At 48.2% G+C, this 26,028-nt stretch overlaps 1 protein-coding gene across 1 annotated transcript in view; it reads left to right on the top strand.

Moving 5' to 3' along the window:
* LOC119848414 (excitatory amino acid transporter 1-like) overlaps nt 1-21,328 on the top strand; it is a 116,910-nt gene extending 95,582 nt beyond the window's left edge. The window contains exons 9-10 of the mRNA XM_038384200.2: nt 9,170-9,304; nt 12,671-21,328. Coding sequence (XP_038240128.1) covers nt 9,170-9,304; nt 12,671-12,866 — 331 coding nt within the window. The 3' untranslated portion in view covers nt 12,867-21,328. The remainder of the gene's footprint in view (nt 1-9,169; nt 9,305-12,670) is intronic.
* Nucleotides 21,329-26,028: the final 4,700 nt, after the last annotated feature.

Raw genomic sequence — 26,028 nt, 5'->3', positions numbered from 1 at the left:
GGCCCAATCCTCTCATTTGTCTAGGTCCCTCTGTATCCTATCCCTACCCTCCAGCATATCTACCTCTCCTCCCAGTTTAGTGTCATCTGCAAACTTGCTGAGGGTGCAATCCACAGCATCCTCCAGATCATTTATGAAGATATTGAACAAAACCAGCCCAAAGACCGACCTTTGGGGCACTCCGCTTGATACCGGCTGCCAACTAGACATGGAGCCATTGATCACTACCCGTTGAGCCCGACAATCTAGCCAACTTTCTATCCACCTTATAGTCCATTCATCGAGCCCATACTTCTTTAACTTGCTGGCAAGAATACTGTGGGAGACCATGTCAAAAGCTTTGCTAAAGTCAAGGAACAACATGTCCACTGCTTTCCCCTCATCCACAGAGCCAGTTATCTCATCATGAAGGCAATTAGATTAGTCAGGCATGACTTGCCCTTGGTGAATCCATGCTGACTGTTCCTGGTCACTTTCCTCTCTTCTAAGTGCTTCAGAATTGATTCCTTGAGGACCTGCTCCATGATTTTTCCAGGGACTGAGGTGAGGCTGACAGGCCTGTAGTTCCCCGGATCCTCCTCCTTCCCTTTTTTAAAAATGGGCACTACATTAGCCTTTTTCCAGTCTTCCGGGACCTCCCCTGATCGCCATGAGTTTTCAAAAATAATGGCCAATGGCTCTGCAATCACATCTGCCAACTCCTTTAGCACTCTCGGATGCAGCGCGTCCGGCCCCATGGACTTGTGCTCGTCCAGCTTTTCTAAGTAGTCCCGAACCACTTCTTTCTCCACAGAGGGCTGGTCACCTCCTCCCCATTCTGTGCTGCCCAGTGCAGTAGTCTGGGAGCTGACCTTGTTGGTGAAGACAGTGGCAAAAAAAGCATTGAGTACATTAGCTTTTTCCATATCCTCTGTCACTAGGTTGCCTCCCTCATTCAGTAAGGGGCCCACACTTTCCTTGACTTTCTTCTTGTTGCTAACATACGTGAAGAAACCCTTCTTGTTACTTTTAACATCTCTTGCTAGCTGCAACTCCAGGTGTGATTTGGCCCTCCTGATTTCACTCCTGCATGCCCGAGCTATATTTTTATACTTTTCCCTGGTCATTTGTCCAATCATAGAATTATAGAATCATAGAATCATAGAATATCAGGGTTGGAAGGGACGTCAGGAGGTCATCTAGTTCAACCCCCTGCTCAAAGCAGGACCAATCCCCAACTTCTTGTAAGCTGCTTTTTTGTGTTTAAGATCCCCAAGGATTTCACTGTTAAGCCAAGCTGGTCGCCTGCCATATTTACTATTCTTTCTCTACATCAGGCTGGTTTGTCCCTGTAATCTCAATAAGGCTTCTTTAAAATACAGGCAGCTCTCCTGGACTCCTTTCTCCCTTGTGTTATTTTTTCCAGGGGATCCTGCCCATCAGTTCCTTGAGGGAGTCAAAGTCTGCTTTTCTGAAGTCCAGGATCTGTATTCTGCTGCTCTCCTTTCTTCCTTGTGTCAGGATCCTGAACTTGACCATCTCATGTTCACTGCCTCCCAGGTTCCCATCCGCTTTTGCTTCCCCTACTAATTCTTCCCGGTTTGTGAGCTGCAGGTCAAGAAGAGCTCTACCCCTAGTTGGTTCCTCCAGGACTTGCACCAGGAAATTGTCCTCTGTACTTTCCAAAAACTTCCTGGATTGCCTGTGCACCTCTTTATTGCTCTCTCAGCAGATATCAGGGTGATTGAAGTCTCCCATGAGAACCAGGGCCTGCAATCTAGTAACTTCCGTTAGTTGCCAGAAGAAAGCCTCGTCCACCTCATCACCCTGGTCCAGTGATCTATAGCGGACTCCCACCATGACATCACCCTTGTTGCTCACACTTCTAAATTTAATCCAGAGACTCTCAGGTTTTTCTGCAGTTTCATACCGGAGCTCTGAGCAGTCATACTGCTCCCTTATATACAATGCAACTCCCCCACCTTTTCTGCCCTGCCTGTCCTTCCTGAACAGTTTATATCCATCCATGACAGTACTCCAGTCATGTGAGTTATCCCACCAAGTCTCTATTATTCCAATCACATCATAATTCCTTGACTGTGCCAGGACTTTTAGTTCTCCCTGCTTGTTTCCCAGCTTCTTGCATTTGTGTATAGGCACTTGAGATAACTTGCTGATCATCCCTCTTTCTCAGTATGAGGCAGGAGCCCTTCCCTCTCGCATCCTCCTGCTCGTGCGTCCTCCCGGTATCCCACTTCCCCACTTACCTCAGGGCTTTGGTATCCTTCCCCCGGTGAACCTAGTTTAAAGCCCTCCTCACTAGATTAGCCAGCCTGCTTGCGAAGATGCTCTTCCCTCTCTTCGTTAGGTGGAGCCCATCTCTGCCTAGCACTCCTCCTTCTTGGAGCACCATCCCATGATCAAAGAATACAAAGCCTTCTCTCCGACACCACCTGCGTAGCCATTCGTTGACTTCCACAATTCGATGGTCTCTATCTGGGCCTTTTCCTTCCACGGGGAGGATGAACGAGAACACCACTTGCACCTCAAACTCCTTTATCCTTCTTCCCAGAGCCATGTAGTCTGCAGTGATCTGCTCAAGGTCATTCTTGGCAGTATCATTGGTGCCCACATGGAGAAGCAGGAAGGGTGGCGATCCGAGGGCTTGATGAGTCTCGGCAGTCTCTCCATCACATCATGAATCCTAGCTCCTGGCAAGCAGCAGACTTCTTGGTTTTCCTGGTCAGGGCAGCAGATAGATGACTCAGTCCCCCTGAGGAGAGAGTCCCACCACCACCCTCCTCCTTCTCTTGGGAGTGGTGGTCGTGGAACCCCCAACCCTAGGAAAGTGCATCTCATGCCTTCCAATCGGCAGAGTCTCCTTCTGTTCCCTTCCCTCAGATGTATCATCTAGTCCACTCTCCGCATTAATACCTGTAGAGAGAACATGGAAACGGTTACTTACCTGTACCTGCGTTGCTGGTACATGGACACTCCCCTTTCTTCTTCTTCTGGAGGTCACATGCTGCCAAATTTCTTCACCGTCCTTCTGTCCCCACTGCGCAGCCTGCTCTGAATCTTCAGAATGTTGTGGCCGTAGAAGCATATCCTGACGTCTGTCCAGGAACTCTTCAGTTTCTCTTATGCAACGCACGGTTGGTACTTGTTTCTCCAGACCTTGAACCTTCTCTTCCAATATGGAGACCAGCTTGCACTTTGTACAAAGTCGCTTCTGTCCTGTGGAAGAAAGACAAACATGGCATATCCAGTGCAGGTCACAACAGCTGAACGTTCACCATCCATATTACCTTCCTTCTACGAGCTTTCTCAGGAATTGTAGTAACTACTCAGAGAAGATGGCAAGATGTAAGCCTCAGTGGGCTCTCCCCAGGTGAACTCCCTCTGTTAGCCTCTCTGCTGTTCGCTGCTCAGCTGGTTCGCAGGTGACTGGCTTTTTATAACAGTCAGGCCCACTCAAGGCTCACCTGCAATATATCTTTCCTTGGCCCAGCTTCTGTTGGAGAAGGAGACAAGGTGGGCCAGCCCTGAAGAAGAGCTCAGTGCAGCTTAAAAGCTTGTCTCTTTCACTGGCGGAAGCTGATCCAATCAAAGCTATTCCCTCCCACGCCTTGTTTCTGCAGCAGGAATGTTCGCTAATCACGGAACTCGGCGAGCAGGTTGTAAACTGAACTTCCCTGTTTGATGTTACCTGTGAAAAGGGCCAGAAGCCCAAACTACAGCTTGAGGGTCCCCAGATCTCAGCTCTGCCTTGGAGTGCCCAGCTAGATAGCGAGTTACAAAGCAAGCAGCCAGCATGCCTGCGCTGGAACAGGCAACCCACAGGAACACTTTGCAGTTATGACTGAATGTCCTAGCGGGGGCGGAATTCCTACGCATTCCAGGCCCGATCCTGTGGGTGCTGCTCAGCTCTGGCTCACAGTGACTCCAGCAGCAGCTCAGCCGTCCCCAGAACTGGGCTAGGAGATCTTTGTCAAGTATTTTCCAAGCCCATTCCTGAGAGCTTCTTCTTTCTGCTGAAAACCTGACCATGATATTGAGTCCCTCGCTGACTGTTTCTGTCTTGGCTCCTGTCCACAGATTTGTTATTGTAGGGTGTCGCATCAGTGCTGGGACCGCTGACTTTCAGGGGTCACAGCACTGAGGTGAAAGTGATGAGTGAGTCTCCACCACAGAGACCCCACCCACCTCATCCCTTTCTCCATTCTGTCCGTCTCCACCATGTTCCTAGTGCACCCCCTATAGTAGTGAGGTTCCCTGATAGTCTGGAGATGAGCAGAGGGGAGGAGCTGGCTGCCCCATCCCTCAGAGCCCTGAAATCTCCCTTTGAAATGGGTAAGTCCAGGGGAGGGCACATACTGCTGCTGGGACACAGTAGACCAGAGTATGGATGCAGGAAGCAGCCTGGGTTCATGGCCATTGCAAGTGTGCACTGTGCTGCATGCCTGACCAGCCGCTGCCCACGGGGATGGCAGGGGCCTGCTTGGTGACCGAGGCCAGCTGTTGAGATTGCGGCTGATGGGATTTGAGCACCTTTATGATACACTGAATTTATTACTCGCACTACTTGCCTCTTTGGGTGACACTGGCTCTGTGAACTGGCGCTGGACTAGATCAGAGCATAGGAGAACTCCTGCCTTCCTCAAAGGCTGCAGGAGGGTTCTTCACCCCACAGCAGGGGCTGGGAGTTTTACTCCCCCAGGCTAGGTTGTTCTATTCAGTCCATTCAGGTGGATTGTGCTGTGGTTCTTGTCTGTAGAAAGGGATGAAATAGCACCAGGACCTGAGCAGTCCTGCATTTTGTGGAGTTTGAACTCTGCTCCAAAGGTCATCACTCCAGCCCTCTACCGGCTGCATGTTTGTATAATCACACATCTTTCCAGCTGCTGACCAGTCTCTGTCCATAAGTCCCTTCTGAGCCATTTCTTACCCTGGAATCCCGGTGGCCATGGGGTGGGCGGGGGGGCGCTCAGGACTCTGGCAGGGAGGTAGAAGGGGCGTGGCTGGGGGCTTTGGATCAGACCCTTGCTTTTTACTATTATGTGACCCGCGACTGATTTTTTTCTGTGGGTCAATGGTCCGTGATAGAAAAAAGGTTCCCCACCTCTGCTATAGAACAGAAGAATGGCCATACTGGGTCAGACCAAAGGTCCATCTAGCCCAGTATCCTGTCTTATGACAGTGGCCAGTGCCAGGTGCCCCAGAAGGAATGAACAGAACCGGTCATCATCAAGTGATCCATCCTCTGTCGCCCATTCCCAGCTTCTGGCAAACAGAGGCTAGGGACACCAGTTTCTCTGAAATAGCCTTATCATCCTTGAGTGCTCCTTTAGCATCTTGTTCGTCCAGGGGCCACACCGATTGTTTAGCAGGCTTCCTGCTTCTGATGTACTTAAAAAAATTTTGCCTTTAGTTTTTGAGTCTTTGGCTAACTGTTCTTCAAATTCTTTTGTGGCCTTCCTAATTATATTTTTACACTTTGCTTGCCAGCCTTTATGCTCCTTTCTAATTTCCTCTCTAGGATTTAACTTCCACTTTTTAAAGGATGCCTTTTTGCCTCTCACTGCTTCTCTTACTTTGTTGTTTAGCCACGGTGGCTCTTTTTTTGATTCTCTTACTATGTTTTTTAATTTGGGGTATACATTTGAGTTGAGCCTCTGTTACAGTGTCTTTAAAAGAAAAGGAGTACTTGTGGCACCTTAGAGACTAACAAATTTATTAGAGCATAAGCTTTCGTGAGCTACAGCTCACTTCATCGGATGCATTTGGTGGAAAAAACAGAGGAGAGATTTATATACACACACACAGAGAACATGAAACAATGGGTTTATCATACACACTGTAAGGAGAGTGATCACTTAAGATAAGCCATCACCAACAGCAGGGGGGGGAAGGAGGAAAACCTTTCATGGTGACAAGCAGGTAGGCTAATTCCAGCAGTTAACAAGAATATCAGAGGAACAGTGGGGGGTGGGGTGGGAGGGAGAAATACCATGGGGAAATAGTTTTACTTTGTGTAATGACTCATCCATTCCCAGTCTCTATTCAAGCCTAAGTTAATTGTATCCAGTTTGCAAATTAATTCCAATTCAGCAGTCTCTCGTTGGAGTCTGTTTTTGAAGCTTTTTTGTTGAAGTATAGCCACTCTTAGGTCTGTGATCGAGTGACCAGAGAGATTGAAGTGTTCTCCAACTGGTTTTTGAATGTTATAATTAAAAATGTTATAATTTTTATGTATAATTTTCATAATTTGAATGTTATAATTAAAAACCAGTTGGAGAACACTTCAATCTCTCTGGTCACTCGATCACAGACCTAAGAGTGGCTATACTTCAACAAAAAAGCTTCAAAAACAGACTCCAACGAGAGACTGCTGAATTGGAATTAATTTGCAAACTGGATACAATTAACTTAGGCTTGAATAGAGACTGGGAATGGATGAGTCATTACACAAAGTAAAACTATTTCCCCATGGTATTTCTCCCTCCCACCCCACCCCCCACTGTTCCTCTGATATTCTTGTTAACTGCTGGAATTAGCCTACCTGCTTGTCACCATGAAAGGTTTTCCTCCTTCCCCCCCTGCTGTTGGTGATGGCTTATCTTAAGTGATCACTCTCCTTACAGTGTGTATGATAAACCCATTGTTTCATGTTCTCTGTGTGTGTATATAAATCTCTCCTCTGTTTTTTCCACCAAATGCATCCGATGAAGTGAGCTGTAGCTCACGAAAGCTTATGCTCTAATAAATTTGTTAGTCTCTAAGGTGCCACAAGTACTCCTTTTCTTTTTGCGAATACAGACTAACACGGCTGCTACTCTGAAACCAGTGTCTTTAAAAAGTTTCCATGCAGCTTGCCAGGATTTTACATTTGGCGCTGTACCTTTTAATTTCTGTTTAACGAACTTCCTAATTTTCGTGTAGTTCCCCTTTCTGAAATTAAATGCACCATGCTGGGTTGCCGTGGTGTTTTCCCTGCCACAGGGATGTTAAATTCAATTATATTATGGTCACTATTACCAAGCAGTCCAGCTATATTCTTGGACCAGATCCTGTGCTCCATTTTGGAGTAAATCAAGTATTGCCTCTCCTCTTGTGGGTTCCAGGACTAACTGCTGCAAGAAGCAGTCATTTAAGGTGTCAAGAAACTTTATTTCAGCATCCCATCCTGAGGTGACTGTCAATATGGGGATAGTTGAAATCCCCCATTATTATTGAGTTTTTTTATTTTTATAGCCTGTCTAATCTCCCGACCATTTCACAGTCACTATCACCATCCTGGTCAGGTGGTCGGTAATATGTCCCTACTGCTATATTCTATTATTCAAGTATGGATTGCTATCCATAGAGATTCTATGGTACAATTTGGTTCATTTAAGATTTTTACTTTATTTGATTCAATGCTTTCTTTCACATATAGTGCCACTCCCCCGCCAGCACGATCTGTTCTGTCCTTCCAATATATTTTGTACCCTGATATTACTGTCTCACCGATTATCCTCATTCATCAGTATTGTAGGCAGAGATATTACCCTCTCCCTATTCCTACCCCATGTTCCCATTTATACATCCAAACAAGCTGTGATATCTGCATCCCTATTATCTGGGAAAGTTTCCTTCTAATGCCTGTGCCAGCTGACTCCAAACTGCGGTGGGGCTGCAGGGTCCTAGACCCTGGGCTCCAACCCAAGTCCAGAAGTCTACACTGCAATTAAACAGCTCCTTAGCCCAAGCCGCTTGTGCCTGAGTCAGCTGTTTAAAACAAACAAAAGGAAGCATTTCTTCACACAACGCACAGTCAACCTGTGGAACTCTTTGCCAGAGGACGTTGTGAAGGCCAAAGCTATAACAGGGTTCTAAAAAGAGCTAGATAAATTCATGAAGGATAGGTCTATCAATGGCTACTAGCCAGGATGTGCAAAGGTGGTGTCCCTAGCCTCTGGTTACCAAAGACTGGGAATGGGTGATAGGGGATGGATCACTTGATGATTACCTGTTCTGTTCATTCCATCTGGGGCACTTGGCATTGGCCACTGTTGGAAGACAGGATACTGGGCTAGATGGACCTTTGGTCTGACCCAGTATGGCTGTTCTTACGTTCTCGAGGAGACCTTTACTGGACACTGTGTCCAGTTCTGGCCTCCAAGCCTGAAAAGGGAAGTTGAAATATTGTAGAGGGTTCAGAGCAGAGCTACAAGAATGATTCAAGGTCTGGAGAACCTGCCTTGCAGTGAGAGCCTAAAGAAGCTCAATATATTTAGCTTATTGAAGAGAAGGGTAAGAAGTGACTTGATCACAGTCTGTACGTTCCTACCTGGTGAGAAGATTTCTGATCGCAGAGAGCTCTTTAATCTTATAGATTCATAGACATAAGGCTAGAGGGGTCCGTTTTGATCATCAGTTCTGACCTCCTCCATAACTCTGGCCATAGCTTCTGGGTTAACTAGAGCAGATTCTTTAGAAAGACGTCCAATTTTGATTTAAAGGCTGCAAGTAACAGAATCCGCTATGTTCCTTGGTAAGTTGTTCCCATGGTAAATTACTCTCATTATTAAAAATTGTTCCTTATTTCCAGTTTGAGTTTGTCTAACTGCAACTTCCAGCCACTGGATTTTTTTCCACCTTCATCCACTAGGGTGAAGAACCCTCTAGTATTATATATTTTCTCCCCATAGAAGTAGTTACAGACTCCACATCACACATGCAGTGCAGGGTTTGGATGGTGGCAGTAAATAAGGCAGGGGCTACAAACCGACTGAGGAATACTGAACAAGCTGCCTCTTCACTGAGCACTGTCCATTCTTTGCGCTGAATGAGGTGCAGTCCTGTGGAAACATAGTGTATGGTTATAGAATTAAGGAATGTACCATAATGCCTAGACACAAGGGGGCAGCGCTAGGGTTGCACAGGCCACCAGAGATATGCCATTTCCTACCTTTGCAGTGTGTGACTTTGCAGATTTAACGTTTCAATTAAAAAATAGAATAAAATAAAAATAAGTGTGGAACTAAATTTGGTGCTTGAACCTGCTCCACTGATGCCAAAGGCAAGATCGTGGTGGCTTCAGTGGGAGCAGAAGTGTACACGGATTGAATGAAGACCTGCCCCTTGCAGGGCATGGCCCACACCTTTCTTTCTCCTGCTGATCACTGTGCTTTCCTGTCCTCCCCAGCATCACTGCCACTGCAGCCAGCATTGGAGCGGCAGGCATTCCCCAGGCAGGCCTGGTGACCATGATGATTGTGCTGACATCAGTGGGGCTACCAACCGAGGACATCACCCTCATCATTGCGGTGGACTGGTTTCTGTAAGTGCCCCGCACAATGGCGAGCTCTGCTCCAGATGCAGAGCCGGGTCCTTCCTGATACGTGCGGGAGTTTGCTGTGCTCAGTGCCTGGTCCAAACAGCACAGTGAAGGCTCTAGGACCACCTTGTATCACTAGGCTTGCAGCCTACTCCTGTACATGTGGGGTCCAGCCAGGGCTCCTCAGCACATATCCCAGAGACTCCAGGCACCAGTGACCATGTTCAGAGCAGCTGGGTCACTGAGCAGAGTAGGCTCCATTTGCTCTAAACTGGCCAAGTCCTAAAGACTTTTCCTAGATCTTCAGGGCCAGGTTGTCCCCAAAAGGTGCAGGCCTGCATTGGGGCAGTATTGCACCCAGGGAGCTTGGGAAGGGATTGTGTCTCAAGGAGGCACAGGGTTCCCTGGGGGCAGGAGTGTGGCATCAGCACCAGAATAGGGAGGGCCGGGGGGCCATGATCCTCCCACTTTTTGAAAGTGGACAGATTAGCCCCGCCCCCACCTCCAATCCTGCTCCTCTTCTTCCCCCCGCGGCCCCACCCACCCTCTGGCCAGGCTGGCAGCTAGGGGTGCCATGCCACAAACCCTCCACCTGATTGGGGTGAGGGGACCAAGAGAAGCCCCCAGCCCATGTCCCCGCTCCTGGGCCCCCCGCCCAGGGCAGGTGGAGGCTCCTTACTGCTGCCTGGCCACACGGCTCTTACAATGGCCGGGCTGCGGCTCTGAGGCCCCAGCCCCTGGCCGGAGCCGGGTCAGAGTAATAGCCATGCAGGCAGCTGTGGGGAGCCACAAACCCTCCACCTGCACTGGGCGGGGCCCCACAGGGCGGGGCCCCACAGGGCGGGAACACGGGCCGGGGGTTGCTCTCAGCCCCCTCACACTGGGCAGTTGGAGGGTCTGCAGTTCCCAGCCCGCTCCGGGTTCCGGCATGGCCGGGGCGGGGCAATGGAAGGAGTGGGGCTCCTGCTCCCCCACTTTTGGGAAGGTTCCACCGAGGCTGGAGTGTGGCCCTGGCAGACAGCAGCAATATTTGTGTATTCTGCATTCGTTGTGATGTAGACTGAAGCGGGTCACCCTAACTAGGGGCATTAAAAATTAACACATGAATAGACTGAAAGAGCAGCTCCCAAGTCTTGGATTGCGTTGGTAAGAAGAAAATTGACCAGAGCTGCAGGCAAATGGCTACAGGTGAGTGCCACAAAGTGCATCCCTGCAACACAGAGCAGGGCACGGAGGCTGGCTAAGGGTCTCAGGCCTGGAGTTGGCTGAGGAAGGCGAAGGAAAATAGGGAGCTGATGAAATGATGTTGGCTGTTGTGTTTAAATGATTGCACCGTATAAGGGATCAGCTGCCTCCTGAGCACCCCCTCATGGCCAGAGGTCTTGCTGCAGCAGCCTGCTTCTGTTCCTTTCCTTGGGCCCTTTAGTAATTCACTCAGTTAACTGATGGTGAAGCGTTTTCTGCTCACTGCTTCACAGGGATGGGTTAGAGCAAGGCAGGGCATAGGCCGGTGCTAGGGTGCCTGTAGCAGGCCCTCAGAGCTGTGTTAGCACAGTTCGGGGGTCATCCCCCAGCAAAGCTCTACCCCCTCCTACGTGCACAGGCCCAGCACCCTCCCTGTCCCCTCTGAGCCCCTGCCCTCGCACAACGCTCGGCCCACTCACATCATGCAAGTGCTTAACCATTCCAAAACCGAGGCAATTCACGCACAAACCCCTCTGCTGGGAACCAGTTCCAGCTGCCACACATGCAAGTTACCTGACAAACCACAAAGGCAAGGAAATGAAAAGTTAAAGCACCTAGCAGAACATACCCTCTACTCCACCCACAGGATTCCAGCCTCCTACCCCTACATTTTGCAACATATAGTGTCATCTCTATAGCGAGGTGTAGTCAAGTCAGAACATGACACAGGCTCGATCCACCATCTGGGCCTCTGCTTGTCAAGAATCACTTTTCATCCCTTTCATTCCTGAACTGGTACTGTGATAGGTGTGCATCCTACATAATGTGGGGGCACCTAGCCTACCCCAATCGTAGAGCACACACCAGCACCAGCAGGGACAGTCTGATTGTCACCAACACAGAGGCCAAGAAGGAGGTTTATGTGGGGTCATAAGAATTACAAGTAAGCAGAGCAAGTTCAAGGACAAATGACTTCTGCCTAGATGTGCCTCCCACAGTCAACCGAACTGGAGGAGTAGGAGCTCAAGGTGAAACAGTAAAGAAACAGGTCCTATTGGCAACAGTGCTCGTGGGGTAGGCGGCTGCCATCCCTGAGGGCAGCGTTAAGGTTCTGGGGTAGATGTGACAGTCCCATGCATGCCAGTGGGTGTAGAGGGCGTGTACCAGTCAGTGGTTTCACTCCTCACTCCATGGTTTTGTGTCAGGTGTGTGGCCACCTTAATTATTTCACAATGACCTTTTTGTGTGTGTATAAATAAGTAGAACGATGACATAATAGCTACCGGCAAAGAAACCAGAGCAATTTGGTGGGAAATTATTTTTAATCAGATTATGTCAAACTCTTGGTGGGGGCAGTTTGATTGGTTGGTTTTGTTCAGGCTCATTTTAAAGCACAGTTCTGTTCAGAGACAGCTTGGTGGGGTGGGGGGTGTCCTTGTTTGTCTTTCAAGTCCAAATCCAAAGCCAGCTGCCAGCTCTGGGCCCTGTGGGTCAGGCTCTGATGCACCATCACCAGTAGAAAAGGTTCTGCAGGTCAAATTACCCCTCCAGGAGAGCTGTGCAGCCCCGGTGCTTGGAGCGGGACTGCACAAGTGTGAAGTGATGGGAAGTTCTGTCAATGCCAGGCTGCAGTTCACTCTATCTCAGCCCAGCTGGCTCTGCCAAATGAAAAACAGTCACAAGTTATTTGAGACACTAAAGGCAGCAGAACTGGGAGTGATACACAGAGCCTGATTTTCCTCTCACACCAGTTGTAAACTGAGAGCAATTCCTTTGAAACCAGTGGAGCTATACTGGTCCTATTGACATTCCAGGGAAGTTTCGGGCATAAATGAGAGGAGGGAGTAGATCAGTTGAATAAGAAGGACTCATTTTAAAATCACGTCTCTGAGTCAAACCGAACTTCAGGTGTCCCAAGTCAGGCGGGGCCATTCCGTAGCTGCCTAGATCTGCCTTAGGAAGATTTTCAGCACAAATTTCATTTTGACCCTTTGTCTAAAGCACCAGGCACTAGAGCTGCTTGAAAAATGGGGAATATTTCCCTGAAAATGTTTGTGGAAAATGTGTCCCTTTTTCTGTTGAAATTCTAACAGTTTTCAGCTAGCTCTGGTACCAAAAAGTGATGACATTTCTCTGAAAGACTCATCCTGTTGTTCATGGTCACTTTTCTCTGCTGCTTTCCAGGGACCGTCTGAGAACCACCACCAATGTGCTGGGGGACTCCCTGGGAGCTGGGATTGTGGAGCACCTGTCTCGGCATGAGCTGGATGCACAGGACAGCGAGCTCGGGAATTCTGTGATTGAGGAGAATGAGAAGCCCTACCACCTGATCTACCAGGCGAACACCCACAAGCACCGCAGCAGCGAGACAATCATGTGACGCCAGGGAGCAGGGTTCAGATTGAGCCTTTAAAAAGGTCAAGACTTTCAGTGGCAGGGGATGGAGAAAGAGCCAAGCAGAAGCAAACTCTCCTCCCCCTACACACATTTCCCCATGCAGCCTCCCAGCCCTGCCTCTTTTAAACCTAAGCTACAGAGAAAACAAAGACTTAACCCTTTCTTTACCTAGACAGTTAGATGTTCATTGTGACCCTCATATTAGAGAAGCAGGACTGAGAGGTCCTCCTTTTGTGGTCCACTGCCCCACCCTGGACTAGACGAGGAGTGGGAGGATGATAGTGTTTAGATTAGTAACTGTTCCTCCTCTGCACTTCGAGGCAGAAAACCGGAACAGCCTCTGTCTCCCACTTCTAGACATTGTCTGAGGCACCAGGTGTTTCATTAGCATCTTTCTTCAAATTTTTATCTGCCTTTCTTTGTATGCTTGGCATGTGAAGGGTTAAGGACCAAGACAATAGGTAGCAAATGGCTCCTAGAATTAGTTGGTATTTTGCAGTAACCAACTAGGATCTGGTTGCTTCCATGGCACTTCCCTGTCACTATACAGCAGCATTTTTCTTGTGAAATCCTGGCTTTCTAGTTTCTATTTTGATCCAGGAATCAGACCTGAGTATGTTACATTCAAAGGTAGAGTTGGCCTAGCACAGGAGTGGCCAATCTGTGGCTCTTCAGAAGTTAACATGCGGCTCCTTGTATAGGCACCCACTCCGGGGCTGGAGCTACAGGCGCCAACTTTCCAGTGTGCTGGGGGGTCCTCACTGCTCAACCCCTGACTCCACCACAGCCCCTGCCCCCACTCCACCCCTTTCCATGCCCTCCCCGAGCCTGCCATGCCCTCGCTTCTCCCTCCCTCCCCCTGCAGAGCCTCCTGCATGCCACAGAACAGCTGATGAGGAGGCACTGAGAGCGGGAGTGGAGCTAATGGTGGCTCTTTGGAAATGTACATTGGTAATTCTGGCTCATTCTCAGGCTCAGGTTGGCCACCCCTGGCCTAGCAGCTCCCCTGGTGCTCAGCTAAAGCATTACCCAACCAATAACTGGAGCTAGATTAATGATTTGATTGTCACTGTGGCTACATAGAAGCATTGTCACAAAATTCTTAATGTCCTCCTGCAGAGATGCAGAGCCAAACAGCAGGTCAGGCTCCACGGGTCTGAGGATCACCACTGGGAACCCGGTTTATGTTAGCAAGGGCCACACAAGGAATCAGTGGGGAGCTGCCAGAAGAACTCCCCGACTTCTCAAGTGGCAATCATATTTATATCAGAATAACAGCAGTGACATTATAGCAGCCTGGGGTTCCTGAGGGCCTATCTCATGCAGTATCCTGATAACCTTGTTACAGGCAGCTCTCGGGGCCTCATGGCTTTCGAGGGGCTGGGAGTCTGTGGACAACATGGACATTCTGACTTTTCTTTTACTCTTTAGTTTGGGACAAAATATCATTACCTGTGAACATGGGCCAGGCTGGCAGAACCAGGAAGGGGTTGAATGACTTCTGTTCATCTGAGAAGCTGCTAGAGATGGGCACACGAGCACAGACAAAGAATTGATTGTCATTGGTTAAGGCATCTAGCAGTCTGTAGGTACTCCAGGACTTGGATGGGAAATCAAGCTTCTTCTATAAGGTCAAGAGGGTCGAGGGATAGCTCAGTGGTTTGAGCATTGGCCTGCTAAACCCAAGGTTGTCAGTTTGATCTTTGAGGGGGCCATTTAAGGATCTGGGGCAAAAATTGGGGATTGGTCCTGCTTTGAGAAGGGGGTTGGACTAGATGATCTCCTGAGGTCCCTTCCAACCCTGATATTCTATGATTCTAGGGGATTGTGTCACTCCTCGAAAGTTGCCTTGATAGCCAGTAGCTCCTTGTCCAGACTATCATAGTTTTTTTCTTCCAGGGTTAGCTTCTGAGATTAAAAGGCACAAGGGTGGAGTAGGGGAGGGGGGCATATTGAATTTGGCAAAGTTTGAAGTGTGGACCTCGATTGTAAATGGTTTAATGGGATCTGGGTGAATCAGGATAGTGCTGTGGTAAACTTCTGTCGATCAAAGGCCGTCTGATCCTCTGTGGACCAGGCAAACTGGGGCTCCCTTTTACATGAGCACCATTAACCATGCTGCCAGGCTAGAGAATCCTTTAATAAATGGCCTGTAGAAACTGGCGAACCCCAGGAATTGCTGCATCCTGCTACCTCCTTAGACACGGCCCAGTTGGATATTGCTGCCACCTGACACGGGTCCATGGTGTGTCCTGCGTGCAAAATGATCTATCCCAAGAATTCCACTGTGGTTTTATGGAACTCAATTGTTCTCCATGCTGGAGAGGCAGGGCTGGACCTGATCAACTTGCATGGGTTTGGGCACTGGAGAAAGGACTGGTAAGGCGGGGCTGGAGCCAGCAGGGCTGGTGGATGCTGGGAGGACTATATTTTTTCTTGGCAGCATTCAGTCAAGCAGTCTGCTGATCTTGATGCGTAGGTCGACTAACCCATCCAGGTGGGTCAGTGATCCGACCCATGCCAGGTCATCTTTAATAGTGTCATTTTAGGCCAGGCTGGAAATGAAAACTCTGGTCAGCCTCATTCCACTCAGTGTCTGCTGCCAAGCATTGGCACTCTAGCAGCTGTCTGGCATTCCTGCTAACACCTGAAGTGCAGCTTCAGCTGCACACTCAAAGATCACCGCCATAGCTTGAAGGAAGTCCTCACATTGTCCCAGAATGGCTCCAGGAATGGAGATGCCAAGCTAGGGCCTCCTCAGGAAGCAGCCTGATAATCTGTCCCACTCAGGGTTGGTCAGTGGGGTACATAGAATTATAGAATCATAGAAGATTAGGGTTGGAAGAGACCTCAGAAGTCATCTAATACAACCCCCTGCTCAAAGCCATCTAGTCCAACCCCCATCTCTGAGCATATCAGAAATAGGAGCCAACATTGATTTAGGAACCCACGAAATTTGTTGTGATGGCCATTGAATTTGTCAGACTGGGGAGCTTAGACTCATGGAGAAGAGAGGCCAGAGCTGAAGGCAGTGTGGCTTGAGCTTGAAGGACTGCATTCTGCACATGCAGGCCAGCGCCCTAGGCTGGCATGGTCTGTAGGACGCCGGCTAGCTCTGTCAGAGAGATATTGGCCTTTGTAGATTCTGCACTCTCTGTCTCAGCTCTAATTCTCCTATTGTTTGTATTGGGCTGTCAGTGACCAGAACACGGATGGTTGGGCTTAGTGATGGGAGCAGGACTAGGGCCTAGTGGGTAGGGCAGGCGTCGGTAGTGTGGAATCGCAGCCCAGAGTCAGAGCTGAAGTCAGCAATTGCAGCCCAGGGACACAGCCGCTGTACTTGGAGTTAGACAAGGCTGGGGCCAAGGTAGGAGCAGGGCAGAGGCCAAGGGTGGAACAGGGCAGGAGCAGGGCTGGGAATAGCAGGCACAGGAGCTATTGCAGCCGTAGGCAAATGCTTTGAGTAGCTGCTGAACTGCTGCTGCTGGGCATAAGAGCCAGTCTACTGACTTCTCCCACCAATCCGGCGACGTAGACAGACAGGCACCTACACAGGCCAGCTGCACTCATGAGGTTGCCAGAGACTGCCTTACTTTCAGGCCCTGCTTCCAGACTGTGGGTCCCAATAACCCCTCAGACAAATGGCTGAGTGAAGGGGTAGTTTTGCTAGGGCTGCAAATACCCTAGGTACAGAGGCTCAAGCAGTTACAGTTCAAGGTGTGTAATAGCGGTTCCTGTTGGGTACCCTGGCCAGTCCAGAGCCAGGGCTCTTTCAGCTTAGGGTGCCCACTCCAGTCCAGTCTCTACTCCAGCAAACTGGAGCTTGCAGGTTTCCAGGCCAGGCTCAGTTAGTGTCTCTCATTGAGGCCTCTCTGCACTGGGCTCCGTGCCCAGCCACTGCTGCTCCCACATACGTCCCACACAGACCTGCACCCACCTGTAACGTCTGGCGCGAAAACCCATAGCTGAGCCATCTCCTGGTGGCTGTGCCAGGGCCTGTGAACTGCCATTTAACATGGTAAAGACCCAAGCTAAAGAAACTAGAATATAACACCCCCCAGGCTCCAACAAAGTCACAGACTGACAAGCCCAGGGAGTCAGGAAAGTAGGAGTTACAATAACATCCCCTTCTTAACTTCCCCACCCAGAGGGTAGATTGATCATGCATGTGGGCTAGGGGACAGAGTACCAGACTAGATCTGCAACTGACCTGCTGCATGTTCCTGGACATGTCACCTTCCCCCTTTGTCTCAGTCTTCCCATCTGAAAAATTATTCTGACCCACCTTGGTAAAGCACTTGAGAAGTGCAGATAGAAAGTGTTATGTAACAATCCCTCATTTTATAGAGGGGTAAAATTCAGCTTCACACAGAAACTTAGCTGCAGCCTTAACTATGGAAAGGCAGACTCCTGACCAGAATTGGAATCTCCATCCTTAGAGGTTTTTAAGGCCTGGCTTGACAAAGCCCTGGCTGGGATGATTTAGTTGGGGTTGGTCCTGCTTTGAGCAGGGGGTTGTCAATGGCTTTCAAACTTTTTCTGGTGACCCAGTTGAAGAAAATTGTTGATGCCCATGACCTAACGGAGCTGGGGATGAGGGGTTGTGGGTGAGGGCTGCAGGGTGGGTCCGGAGATGAGGGGTTTGGGGTGCAGGAAGAGGCTCCAGGTTTGGTGGGGGCTCAGGGCTGGGGCAGGGGACTGGGGTGCGGGCTTACCTTAGTCAGCTCCTGGTCAGCAGCACAGTGGGGGTGCTAAGGCAGGCTTCCTGCCTGTCCTGGCACCGCAGACCACACTGTGCCCCAGAAGCAGCCAGCAGCAGGTCCGGCTCCTAGGTGGAGGCGTGCAAGAGGCTCTGCACGGCTCTCACCGCAGGCACCGCCCCCAGCTCCCATTGTCCAGGAACCGGCCAATGGAAGTGTGTGACCGATGCTCAGGATGGGGGCAGCGCGCAGAGCGCCGTGGCCCCCCCACCTAGAAGCTGGACCTGCTGCTGGCTGCTTCCGGGGTGCAGCGCAGTGTCAGAAAAGGTAGGGACTAGCCTGTTTTAGCTGGGCAGCACCACCGATGGGACTTAACGGTGACCCACAGTTTGAAAACCATTGGACTAGATGACCTCCTGCCGTCTCTTCCAACCTGAATCTTCTATGACTCTATGATAATTCTGAGTTAACATGGTAATTGGTAAAAACCATTGGAACAATTTACTAACAGTTGTGGTGGATTCTCACTGGCAATTTTTAAATCAAGACCAGATATTTGGCTAAAAGTTTTGCTCTAGCTCAATTCAGAAACCTCCCAAACCTTCACCCAAACTTCAAAAGCAAGAATGTTTGATTCATGGTGTGTCATGCTTTTTGTCATGCTCCACATTCCTTGATTCTGTACAGCTATGGAAGCTGCAGTAACAGCGCCAACAAAGTATTGAGCTGCACAAGCAGAAGCCTAGACTCTAGAACGAGAGAGCAGGTCTGTGACTGTATAAGCCCAACACAGGACACTGGGTGCATTTCTGGATACAGTCCCAGCAAGCTCATTCCCTGCAGGAGACATTCACAAAGAATTTAGGAGAGGATGAAAGATTTAGGCAGTCTGGCTTGTCCTGCTGCTGAGATGATCCTGGTAGAGATTTACAACAACCCTACATTGTATGAATTTCAGGGCCTCAAGAGACCATTATGTTAAAATAATCTGAATTCCTGCATAAGCACAGACCAGAGAATCACCAGGTGATTCCTGCATCAAGCCCATAATTCGTGGCTCAGCTGGAGCAGATTCTTCTGCCCAGTCCTGATTTAGAGACTTCTAGGACTTGTCTTCACTGCAAAATCAACTCAAGTTATAATCTGAGTGTTGCTCCTAACTTGAATCCTGTCCACCCCCATACCCTTCACTCAAGAGCAGTGGTGTTTTTAACTTGCATTGACTGCCGCAGAAGAGGTATAGACTAAAACCTGAGTGAGTCTAATTTGCTAACAAGACCACTCTGTAACATGGATTTAGGTTAGTGCTATTCAAGTGCTGCTAGTCCTCCAAGTTCTAGAGAACTTGCCACCTCCCATAGCAATCTGTCCAGTGGTTACTCGCTCTGCTAAGTAGCTGCATTCTATTCCCAGAGTCAGCAGAGATTTTTTTTTCATTTTGTTGATGGTGTCCAAACCTATTAATTAGGGATCTAGGAGTCAGTAATTTGCTAGCACCTTTCATCCCAGACTCTCAAAGTGGTGTACAGTTCTTAATTCATGTGCCTTCACACCCCCTGCCCAGTGCTGTGAGGCAGCAATTTAGAGATGTGCAAAATAAGAAACTTTGACAGATTTATTCAAGTGAAAGTAAGAAACACACAGAACAAATCAGAAGAGAATGCAGCTGAACCCAATAATTCACTGCAGTCAGGAGACTCCTAGTTTTGTGTCTGAGGAGCAGGAGTGAGCATTCTAGCAAAATAACTAGAACGTTTAAAAATGGGCAGGAAGTTGGGGCCAGGCAGCTTTTTCCTACCCCTAACATTCCTCACATCTGTACTACAGGGAGTAATGTACTCTGGTGAGGATGGCTTTCAGGAGGTCCTGAGGGTAACCAAGGTATTGCATGTGCTTTCTTCGTTAGAGGGTCCTTTTATTCAGAGCATATAAAAAAAGTAAATTCTTCTCATTTTCCCAAAGATAGTTTTGTTTTGGAGGCAAAATGTAAAACCCGCTGTGGCTCTCATTGCCCAATTGTTGTTAGCAGGTACTTACATGTATCTTGTGCTAGGGGAACCATGCATCCCATTGCACAAATACAACCTGACAGGCAAGGCTCCCAAAGAGCAGTATGCTTAAAGGCTTGCCTCTTGCAGTTGCCTACTTTGTGAAGGAGACTCGGGAAGGAGCAGCAGCTGAGCAGCGGCCTGTAGTCAGCCAGTGCAAACCTGGCTCACTGGAAGGATTTCAAAATTCAAGCAGAAGAAAGATCTTTTTTACCTTGATACCTTTTCACCCCAACCCTGGCATTTTTCTTCAGGTTGCCAGCTAACTACACGATTAAGATTGTAGGTCTTTATGTTTACATATCCAAAAAATTGGGTAAAAAATTGTCAGAACTGTGTGTACATCTCTCTCACATTTTTTTGCTGCTACTTCCAGAATGAAGGGAGGTGCAGATTCACAAAGTTACTTAGGTATTGTGATGCTGATCGGATTGGGCCCCGCATGTGAGTTAGGTGGGCGAATGCCAGTCTGCAAATCACTCTGAGGTTTAAGCAGTAGGTAGGCGCCTGGACACCTAGATGGAGGCAGCACTGCAGATGCCCTGAGGCACAAACACAGGCACCAAAGGAACTTTTTACTGCAAAAACCTAGGCACTGAGTGAATTTAGGCACCTACAGAGTTCAGTGGGAGTTTTGTGAATCGCAGTGGAGCCTAAAACTGGGATAGAGGCACCTACACCCAGCCATAACCACCTAAGCACCTTTGTGACTCTAGGCTAGAAATACAGAGCTCCCTCTCTGTAAGACTGCACACTCCATTCTGGTGCTCGACTCAATTAACCAACTAACTCCCTCCTTAAAAACAGATGCCATCGGGAAGTGGTTTTGACACTGGGACGCCCAAGACCAACCTTGCTAGGAAGGAGCACCATACATATATTCATTTTATGTCATGTCAGCTGATGGCATCTCTAGGATTTTGCAATGTATGGAGAGGGCAGGACATAGTTCTTTACTGGGAATTGGGATGCCCAGTTATATTCCATGCTCCTGTTGTGTTTGTTACACCAAGTGGGATAGACTAAGGCTCTCCAGCCAACAAAACATAAGATTTTGAACAACGCCCTCTAAACCCGAAGATCTAGCTTTGCCCCAGACCTTGAAAATTTGATACTGAAAGTATTTGTGGTTAAAATCCTATTGTCAACAGGTACCTGAGGGTATTCCGACTGGTCTGTCTCTGTTACCTAAGTGATGCTTCTTCCTATAGGGACCTTCCAGTTGTTTTTGTATTTTAAACAAGTGACAGGTCTGTGTCCATGTGACTGCAGTGCAGTCTTGTTTCTAACTATTGGGTGTTCAATGTATGGGCTTGAACAAGGAGTTTGATCACTGCTTTAAATACGTAAAGAACTGCTTGGCCAACACACATCTTGTTAAAATGGAGAAACACAGAATTTCCAGCACAAAGGCAACATTTTGCAGTGGAGAAAGCAAATTTACACACAGGAGCAAATGTGTAAAATAGGCAGTTTGTTCCAGGAGAAGATCCAGTTCTGGAACAATGGCCTCTCCGTCCACAGCTGCACGTAGGGATGGAAGAAATTGACAACTGGAAACTGTTGCTTGATAGTATGTTCATAGTGTGCTCACAAGTTGGCTGTGTTTATGCTTGAGGGCTGCTTCTTTATGCTTTGAGTTTCAGAGATTTTAATGGTGGAGAGTTTGTGTATTTGAAAAATAAAAGGAAATTTTCCATGAGTCCTGCCTTGGAAGCATGACCTGACAAGCTTCAGTGCCTGAGATTAGAGACAATTTCTCTGGTATCATTCATTACAGCTCTTGGTGTTCACTTGCCTATGTCGGGGGGACCTGTATGAGATATAAATTCTCACCAGTAAGCCTCTCCCCTGAAGCTTTCACCTGAACTCTAGCCCTTGCCACATTCCTCATTACAAGCAATTACAAATTGTCTTCCTTGCACTCAGGTGTCAAGTATATTCTTTCCATCTCTCCAAACCTTGTCCAAGAAGTAATAGCTTGTGCTTAGCTCCACTTACTGGCTGGAGGATGAAAATGTATGGAGGGAGGACCTGTTTAGCATCCACCCTCCTCTATGAAAAGACATGTCCCAGTACCGTAATATACAAGGCTGAATTTATAATGCCAGTCAGAGCATTTTGGGGTGAGCCTGTGAAACAATGGCTCAACCCTCTGTTCACTTCAAAACCAAAATGACTCCTGTCCATCCTGATCATTCAGATTTCAAGGCGGGTCAGGGAGGAAATTTGTTGGCCTGTGCCTCAAACGTAACTGACTCATTTTGCATGAAAAGTGTGTGTGTGGCTCAGCCTCCTATTGCACGAGTCGGCATTGCCAACTCTCACGATTTAATTGTAAGTCTTGAGATATAGCCGGTGTTTTTCTTAAAGGCCCAGCTCCTAGAGCCATATGATTGTCAAAATCTCAGTTTTCATTTAAAAGAAAAAGTAAGCTTCTAGTCCTCCTGGTTGCAGAAAAAAGCTTTAGACTGTGAACCTTAACTCTCAGATGCCCAAAACTGCGACCCCTAGCAATAGGCATACATAGGTTTAGATTTTCAAGGCTCTTTGCAAGAAAAAGAACTAGGAACTTACCTTTTCTTTGATAATGTAAGATGACATGCTCCTGTACATTCCTAGTTTCCTCAGCTCAGGAGGACCATGGGGGTGGACTTTGCAGCTCTGCTGCCTTTATGTATGTGAGCAAATGGCTGAAAAATGTACTAATGTGATCCTGTCACAGTTGCAGGGCTAGCTATGCTGTTGACCACTTACTGGTCTCTTTAAGTGCACCCCCATCAGGTGTCAGGCCTCAGGCCCTCATCTCCCCTGGGGTGGAATTCCACCATTCCCCCACTCTTTGAGCTGGCCTTGGGCCGCAGCACCCTGTGTATCAACTGTGCTTATCCACCAGGTCTGACTGAGATTGGACTCCTGCAGGCGTTTGGAGCCAGTGGTGTATATAGTGACCAGCCTGCTTAGACCAGAGTAGTGTTATTTTAACAGTAGAAATAATTCAATCCAGAAAAAGGATTTAAAAAAAACAAATAGTCTACACAAATCTCTGTCTTACTGAAGCCCAGCGTCCCCCTCATGGTGTGCTAGGCAGGCCTAGCTTCTTCAGGCAACTGCCCCTGGAGTGCTAACCCCTCTCCTGAGAGTCCTTTTTAAACTGCTATCGTCCTTTGGATCTTCTGGTTCCCAGGCCTTCTCCCATAATGGCCTTGTCTCTTACAAACCACCCATGTTTGCTGAAAAGGGCTTATCATGAGCCATTCTGTTTCCTTCCTGCTTGTTTTCCTAATAGTCCCTTATTAGACTTGTGACAGGATCCCCGGGGTGCAGCCTGGGACTGTGGGACCGCTTTGCCCCCTTAACTCTCCAGCCGGGGCTGCCTCTCGCCATGCTTTGCTAGTGACAAGCAGCAAACCCCTCCAGGCACTGTGATCACTCAGCACAACAGCAGGTGGAGCCTCACACCGAGCTGGATGGCATGAATGCTCCCAGAGCCACTCATGAATCACACAGAGAAAGGCACCTGCCAAATCCCCCCAGCTCCCAGCCTTGTACCTCAGGAATATACCATCCTGCACTGCTCAGGACCCTTTCTTGAGCATTGCAAGTTTATTAATTAGTTCACCACTTCATCAATGGAAAGTGGATATACACCAGTCTTTGTAAACCTGAGCAGATTTACCAAGCACCTCAGGCAAACTCACTGGTAAAGATAAACAGTAAAATAAGTTTATTGATTACAACAGATAGATTTTAAGTGATTATAAATGATAGGCAAAAAGTCAGAGTGGTTACCAAAATAAAATAAAATATAAGCTTGCAGTCTAAACCTTAACCCTTATCACACTAGACAGTATTTAGATCAAGCATTGTTCTCACCCCACTGGATCTTACAGTTCTTAATATACAGGTTTCTCCCTTAAACCTGGGGAAGTCTCCTCTGTTGAAATTATCAGTCTTCTTGTTGCTTGCAGCGTAGGTGTGGGGAGGAGAAAAGGCCACTGTGTTCTGTTTTATACCCTCAGTCCATGTGCTTGGAGAGCACAAGTCCAGGCATGTCTGATGGGCATTGCTGAGTCACTCAGCAAGGTTGAGCAATTTCCTGGGTGTGGCTTTGTGAAGGTGAGTAATTGCATTGTAGTTCCCTTGCTGGACAATGGCTGTTGATGGTTGTTCAACACCCTGGGTGTTGGTTATCCCCCGTTTATTGTTTTAGGGGAGCTAGTATCTGTGCGCTTCCCAAACCCACAGCATATTTTAGTGACAACCATACAACACATTCTCATAACTTCATATGCATTAATGATACACATATTTAGATAGAAAAATGACTTTTGGCAGATCACAACCTGTCATAGAATCATAGAATATCAGGGTTGGAAGGGACCTCAGGAGGTCATCTAGTCCAACCCCCTGCTCAAAGCAGGACCAATCCCCAACTAAATCATCCCAGCCAGGGATTTGTCAAGCCTGACCTTAAAAACTTCAAAGGAAGGAGATTTCACCACCTCCCTAGGTAATGCATTCCAGTGCTTCACCACCCTCCTTGTGAAATAGTTTTTCCTAATATCCAACCTAAACCTCCCCCACTGCAACCTGAGACCATTACTCCTAGTTCTGTCATCTGCTACCACTGAGAACTGTCTAGATCCATCCTCTTTGGAACCCCCTTTCAGGTAGTTGAAAGCAGCGATCAAATCCTCCCTCATTCTTCTCTTCCGCAGACTAAACAATCCCAGTTCCCTCAGCCTCTCCTCATAAGTTGTGTGTTCCAGCCCCCAATCATTTTTGTTGCCCTCTGCTGGACACTTTCCAATTTTTCCACATCCTTCTTATAGTGTAGGGCCCAAAACTGGACACAGTACTCCAGATGAGGCCTCACCAATGTCGAATAGAGGGGAACAATCACGTCCCTCGATCTGCTAGAAATGCCCCTACTTCTCCTTCCCAAAATGCCATTGGCCTTCTTGGCAACAAGGGCACACTGTTGACTCATATCCAACTTCTCATCCACAGTAACCCGTAGGTTCTTTTCTGCAGAACTGCTGCCTAGCCAGTCAGTCCCTAGTCTGTAGCGGTGCATGGGATTCTTCCGTCCTAAGTGCAGGACTCTGCACGTGTCCTTGTTGAACCTCATCAGAGTTCTCTCTGTCCCCTGATACCTCACATGGCCTGCTTTATATGCAATATCACAATTATATACAAATGAGGAACATGGGAGTTACAGGGCACACCCCTGGGGTGTAGAGTGTCAACTCCACTGTTGTCATGCTGACTATCACTTACTGGCCTTTCCAGTCATTGGCACTGGAACTCCTGCTTATTGGCCACTATCATCTCTTGGGAGGCTCATAACGAATGATAATTGTGCTGTGCTCCTCATGCCCTTCCACAATGGGAGAGTTTAATTCCCCAGGGTCAAGTGTTGGAGCACCAGGAAAATCGTAGTTCAGGCCCCAAAAGAATATTGGCATTACAAGAAAAGAATAAACACAAACATTAGCAAAGCAGGAAATGCAGAGCTCAGGTGACACTTCCCACACAGCACAGCCGCACACCCTTTCTGCTTATTCTTGTGGGGACAGTTACAGGCACTGAGAATCCAGAAGTACCTCACCCCTCCCTAATCAAATCTGCCTTCTCTCTGCACCAGCCAGCACACTAAATCAGCCCACGCCAACCCTCACTGTGCTCTAGCAGCACTATTGATACTTGTTGCTGGCTGGCAGAGATCACATGGCCAGTTCAGGAAGCTTACAGCTGCAGCCCGTTGCTGATGGGTAAACAGGGATGTGGGGCTCTCCTTTCCCTGCATTCCTGGCAGGACAATCTGAACCTACATTGTGCAGTTATAAATACAATTTACTACAAACCATTGCACAGATCTGTGATCAGCCTTCACCTGAAATGCTTTGAGCAGCAATAAAATAATTATGCTGGCATGGAGGGGTTGGATTTTCAAAAGGGCTAGAGGAGTTAGGCACCTAATTTCCATTGACACTTCAGTGCCTAACTCCCTCAGGCTCATTTGAAAAATCCAAGCCTAAAGTATCATCATTGGGCATCTGAGCTAATGCCAGGGGCAGTTCCTCATAACTGGAGCAGTTCCTCATATCTCTTGGTTCAGGCTACCTTGCAGACTCAGGCAGTTGCCACATTCAATTCACGTGCTGAAGGTTTTCTTTGCAGCTATGACAGCTAGAGCCTTTCTATATAGATATAGCAAATGCTATGATTCCGCAGTACAAGAGAGCAGCAGCAAGAAGAAGTTCCATGTCACTAACCTACATGACCCACCCCATTCTAAGCTGTGAGCACCATTGAGAGGCATCTGTGGGGACCGTAACATATTTTTGCAAATTCTGCATAGGGATGGGAATGCAGTGAATTGTGTTGCTAT

The sequence above is a fragment of the Dermochelys coriacea genome, chromosome 25 (genome assembly GCF_009764565.3).
Source record: "Dermochelys coriacea isolate rDerCor1 chromosome 25, rDerCor1.pri.v4, whole genome shotgun sequence".
Lineage (NCBI taxonomy): Eukaryota > Metazoa > Chordata > Testudines > Dermochelyidae > Dermochelys > Dermochelys coriacea.
Note: the sequence above shows the minus strand (reverse complement) of the source record. Positions and strands in the feature narration are given on the sequence as shown.